The sequence below is a fragment of the Rhincodon typus genome, chromosome 28 (genome assembly GCF_021869965.1).
Source record: "Rhincodon typus isolate 14 chromosome 28, sRhiTyp1.1, whole genome shotgun sequence".
Lineage (NCBI taxonomy): Eukaryota > Metazoa > Chordata > Chondrichthyes > Orectolobiformes > Rhincodontidae > Rhincodon > Rhincodon typus.
In genome coordinates, this window is record NC_063359.1 from 37,743,800 (window position 1) to 37,749,799 (window position 6,000).

At 43.7% G+C, this 6,000-nt stretch overlaps 1 protein-coding gene across 1 annotated transcript in view; it reads left to right on the top strand.

Annotated features, from left to right (window-relative positions):
• col27a1b (collagen, type XXVII, alpha 1b) overlaps positions 1-2,776 on the top strand; it is an 80,277-nt gene extending 77,501 nt beyond the window's left edge. The window contains exon 22 of the mRNA XM_048613404.1: positions 527-2,776. Coding sequence (XP_048469361.1) covers positions 527-673 — 147 coding nt within the window. The 3' untranslated portion in view covers positions 674-2,776. The remainder of the gene's footprint in view (positions 1-526) is intronic.
• The last annotated feature ends 3,224 nt before the right edge of the window (positions 2,777-6,000 follow it).

Below are 6,000 nucleotides of genomic sequence, written 5' to 3' on the forward strand. Positions count from 1 at the left end.
ACACTGATCCACCTATAAAGACATTAGAGCTGTTGACCAGAAGCTGAGTCAAAGAGGTAATTTTTTTTAAGGAACAGTGTGGAAGCAGGCCATTCAGCCCATCAAGTCCACACCAACCCTCCGAAGAGCATCCCACCCAGACTGACCTCTTACCCTATCTCTATTTCCTATGGCTAACCCACTAGCCTGCATAATCTCCCACGGCCAATCCACCCTAACATGCATGTCTTTGGACTGTGGGAGGAAACCGGAGCACCCGGAGGAAACCCACGCAGACATGGGGAAAATGTGCAAACTCCACACAGAGAGTCGCCTGAGGGTTGAATCAAACCCGGGTCCCTGGCACCGTGAGGCAGCAGTTCTAACCACTGAGCCATCATGCTGCCCCTTGTCACATTAGGGACAAGAAGAGGGGGTGGGAGAGATTGAAGTGCATTTTTTAAATTTACGCAAGCACGCGGCTTTTTATCGCAGCTATAAATAAACCACGATGACAGCTTTTGCTTCCGTCGGTGTTGCCTTTCAGATCAAAGATGGACGATGGCACCAGACGCACTTCCTGTTTCACACCCAGGATCCCAACCAGTTGCCAATAGTTGGTATTTATAACTTACCACAACCAAAACCTGGACTACATTACCACCTTGAGGTTGGGCCTGTCTGCTTTCTCTGAGATAGACCATCTTTAACCCACATCAGAGCGTAGTTATCCTTTACTGTGTATTCAAATAAAACTCAAGGAGTTGCTGACATGATGTGTGAAATATCACATTACCCATCAGAGAAGGCTGCCCAATGGCTTTTTTAAAACAGAAAAAAAAACTATAAAGAAACATAAAGAGGACCTGTTTCCTGGGGGAGAGTTTAGCCTAAAGCAACTAGAATTGAAGATTTTCACCCTAAAGCCCGAGAGTGTGTAGGCTGTTATATTTGGAGGAATGGGTCTAACTGGGCTGCGGAAGATCCATTTTAAAGAGAGAGAGAGAGAGAGGGAGAGGTGGGGGGGATTAAAAAAAAACAAAATTGATTTGTAGTGGCTTAGCCAGCATTCTGTTCAGCAGTCCCAAAGTTCTGGGATACTCAGAAAAGTTGATTGCATGTAGTCGATATAGCTGGTGACCTGCATTGCCTACTAAGCAATCTCCAAAGTGCAATAGTGAAGGGAGAAAATAGAGGAACTATCAAGAGTCGTTGAAATTCCCTAAATCTGTGACACTTCATTCGAGGTGTGAACTGATTCCAATGTTTTGCTCTCAGCCACCAAACGCCTGAACTAATTGGTCAGACCCAGGCATGGGGTAACCAAGTGATAAAGGACATTATGTCCGATGTTCTAGTGATTTTGACATGGTGCTAGTGGAATGAACTTCGTGGGGTGATTTTTTTCTACCTCTCATTGTCTGGAATTGGTGCTCACATTCTTGTGTTTTATTGTCGTTATTCACATGTCGTTTTCGAATCACTGGTGCTATGTAATTACCACGGGGTGGGGGGGGGGGGATGTCCAGGGTTGGGGGAAAAGAGGGTGTGAATGGGAGGGTCAATGTTTAGAGAGGGTGGTCCCCCTCCCACTGACACCTGAAAAGGAAAACTAAAATGCAACAATAATTGTTAACATAATTGATATCTAGAGTTCCTTTAATATTTGAAGAGATTATTTAATTGTGCTGCAGAGAGGTTCCAAACCCTACTGTTCCTGAGCGACCAATATTTTCTTTCTCTAAAAGGAAATGGAAGGAAGGGAATTGAGAAAATCGCTGAGAGTTTTTTTGCTGTTTTGTCGTTTGTTATCTTTGTTTTACTCTATCCTGAACGCTTTTGTACAAAGTTGCCCCGAAAGCTGTAATTAATATTTAGAGAAGCTTTTAATAATTAAAGAAACCGGAGTCTTTCCTGAAACGAAGATAGATTTTGTTTTCATCTATCTCGGCGCATTGTGTACAATGTTTCTGTTGTATGCAGTGTGTCAGTATTTTACAATCTGCTATTTAATGTTATTTAAGTATTTTTAAAACTTTGGTTAAAGGAGGAACCAATTGCCTGGTCCCAATCACAGATGTCTATGTTTTGAAATAGACTGGTCCTTTGTGTGTAGCAGGTGTAAAGAAGTTGCTTCAACACCCAACTGGTTTTGGAGAATAATGCGGAGTTTCTTTCTGTTTATGCTTGTCTATTGTGTAAATTTGGTGCGTTGAAGAGAATATTTCAGTGTTTGAAATCTATAAGATATTATGCAGAGTCTAAATGTACTGTTTAGGAAAATGCTTTAAGCGCTTTTTAATTCTTGAATTTTTTTTTACTTTGAAGGAAATATGTGAAAAATCTAGAATTCTAATACATTATTTTAAATTTATTTCATTTTTTAAACAAAAATCTAAGAATGCAGTTGAAAAAAGCCAGCCATCAGAATACCTCATACATTTTGGTTCCATTCTGAATACATTTCAGCTTTGTTTATTTTTATTTTCTTTTTGTTTAAAGTTTTTTTTTACTTCATTTTTGGATATTTTCCATCTATTCCATTCGCTTTGTTTTCTCTGTGTGTGTCTGTTGCTATAGAAACAGAGTCGCCATAAAATGGCCATCCGCAGACGTCAGTATCATTATTGCCTTTAGTCAGAGGGGTTTAAATGTTCTGTGCAGAGTTCACTATTTAGCTGTGAATTATCTTACTCAGCCTTTGCTAGCCTTGACGGGGCTAAGACTCTTCCATTGTTTGAAATTAAAAGTTTCTGAAATGTTACTGAAATAAATATTTCGAACTGAAGCAACAAAACCTGGCCTGGACGTTTTGTGCGTTATTCAAGAAGCATGCAAACATCAGAAATGGGAGAGGGTCAGTTAGCTCCCCGGGTTACCAGGAGAATTGGGGTTGGAGAAACATATCAATGATGCTCGCAATGGCAGAGCAGACACAATGGGCTGAATGGCCTGATTCTGCTCCCGTATCTTATGGTCACAACCGTCAACAAGATCATGGCTGATCTACCCCAGGCCTCGACTCATTTTTCATGTCAGCTGATCATAGCCCTCACCACCTCAATATGTCAAAAATCGATCTACCTCCTAGAGTCATAGAGATATACAACATGGAAACAAACCCTTTGGTCCAACTCCTCCCTGCCGATCGGATATTCTGAATTAATCTAGTCATAATTGCCAACATTTTGCCCATATCCCTCTAAACCTATCCTATTCATGTACCCATCTAGATGCCTTTTAAATGTTGTAATTGTACCAGCCTCCACCACTTCCTCTGGCAGCTCATTCCATACAGGCATCACCCTCTGCATGAAAATGTTGCCCCTCAGGTCCCTTTTATATCTTTCCCCTCTCACCTTAAACCTATGCCCCTCAGTTTTGGACATCCCTACCCTTGGCTGTTCACTCTATCCGTGCCTCTCATGAGCTTATGGTCACCCCTCAGCCTCTGACACTGCAGGGAAAAATGCCCCAGCCTTTTCAGCCCCTCCCTGTAGCTCAAACCCTCTAACACTGGCAACATCCTTGTAAATCTTTTCTGAACCCCTTCAAGTTTCACTATCTTTCTTCAAACGCATCTAGCCTCTCTAACTCTCTGAGCTGGAAAATTCAAGATATTCACTAACGACTGGCAGAATAAATTCCTTCCTCCCTCAGTTTTAAATGAGAGACCCCCTATTCTGTAATGATGCCCCTTCGCCCAGGACTCCCCCATGTATGGAAACGCTGTCTCAACACCTACCCTGTCACTCGTTTGAAATAGCAGAGCCGTACATTTTAAACGCATCACCAGATTTTTACACTTTGGAACTTTTTTTCATTCTTCACTCATGAAATGTGGTGTTACTGGCTGGGTCAGCATTTGTTGTTAGAGGGTAGTTAAGAGTTAACCACATCACTGGGAGTCTGGAGTCACATGTAGGCCAAGCCAGGTAAGGATGGCACATTTCCCTGCCTGAAGAGCCAGATCAGCACCCCAGTTAAAAACAGAAGTTGTTTCTCGCAGGAATTTTCCAAAATCCACGCAGAAAGAAAATTCTCAGCGCTTTCCAATTGGCAAACCTTCCTCATCAGCAGTTTTAAACCTTCACAATGACCTGAACAATTATAGATCAGAAGTTACATGATGCCAGGTTATAGTCCAACAGGTTTATTTGAAATCACGAGCTTTCAGAGCAGGTGTCACGTGACTTCTGACCTTATCCACCCCAGGCCAGTTTTTTTCCCTGGAGCGTCGGAAGCTGAGGGGTGACCTTATAGAGGTTTATAAAATCATGTGGGCCATGGATAGGGTGAATGGCAGGTGTCTTTCCCCGAGGGTGGAGGAGTTGAAGACTGTGGGGCATGTTTTTAAGATGAGAAGAGAAAGATTTTAAGAAGACAAGGGGCAATTTGTTTTTTAACACGGAGAGTGACTCGTGTGTGGAATGAACTTCCAAAGGAAGTGGGTGGACGCGGGTACATTTACAATGTCTAAAAGGACATTTAGATAGGTACATGCAGAAGAATGGTTTGGAGGGATATGGGCCAAGCTCAGGCAGGTGGGACTAGTTTAGTTTGGGATTATGGTCAGCATAGACTGGTTGGACCGAAGGGTCAGCTGTATGACCCTATGACTCGTAACTCCATAACAGTCAAGAAGCTCAATTCCATCCAAGACAAAGCAGCCAATATACACTCCCTCCACCACTAACATGCAGTGATAGCACTGCATTCCTCTACGTGACGCACTGCAACAATTCGTCAAACCTCCTCCATCTTTATCTTTCCAATCAGCAGCATCTACTGTTCAAAATCACAGGGACAACGGGAACATCACCATCTGCAGGTTCCCCTACATGCTACATCATCCTGACTTGGAAATATATTGCCAGTCCTTCAGTGGGTCAAAATCCTGGAATTCCCTACCTCAACCCACTGAACTGCAGTAGCTCAAGATGACAGATCACCGTACTTTACAGGCTATCCCCACTTCGGATTTTGTTTTAGTCATTCACAGGACGAGGACATTGCTCTTTCCTAAGAGTCTGTGTTGTGGGTCTGGAGTCACACGTAGGTAAGGATGGCACTTTCCTGAAGGACATTAGTGAACCCAGATGGTATTTTTATTCCAACAACTGACCGTGGTTTTAATATCAGTAAATTCTTAATTCCAGATTTTGTTAGAAAACTAGAATTCAAACCCCACCATGTGTTTTGAACCCAGGTCCCCAGAACATTACCTGAGACACTGGATTCACAGTTCAGTGATAATATCACTAGGTTGTCTTCCCTCACCATACTATGCAAGCTATCCCCACTTCAGATTGCTGTGTTAGAATCATAGAATCCCTACAGCGTGCGAATCAAGTCCACACTGATCTTCCAAAGAGCATCCCAGCCAGATGGAGTCCCAATTCTATCCCCGTAACCCTACATTTCCCGTGGCAAACCCACCCATCTTTGGACTGTGGGAGGAAACCGGAGCACCTGGAGGAAACCCACACAGACACAGGGAGAATGTGCAAACTCCGTACAGACAGTCGCCCAAGGCTGGAATCGAACCCGGATCCCTGGCACTGTGAGGCAGCAGTGCTAACCACTGAGCCACCCAATATCTGCCACAGTAGAAATTCACCAAAGATCCTCAGATAGCACCTTCCAAACCCACTTCCATCCAGAAGGACAAGGGACAGCAGATACACAGGAACACCACCCCCTCCAAGTTCCCCTCCAAGCCACTCACCATCCTGACTTGGAAATATATCGCCGTTCCTTCAGTGTCGCTGGGTCAAAATCCTGGAATTCCCTCCCTAATGGCATTGTGGGTCAACCCACAGCAGGAGGAATGCAACGGTTCAAGAAGGCAGCTCACCACCACCTCCTCAAGGGGCAACTAGGGACGGGCAAGAAATCCTGGGCCCAGCCAGCGACGCCCACATCCCACAAATGAATAGGGAAAAAGGTAAATTGTTACCTGGTCTGGCCTATATGTGACTCCAGACACACAGCAATGTGGTTGTCTCATAACTGCCTTCT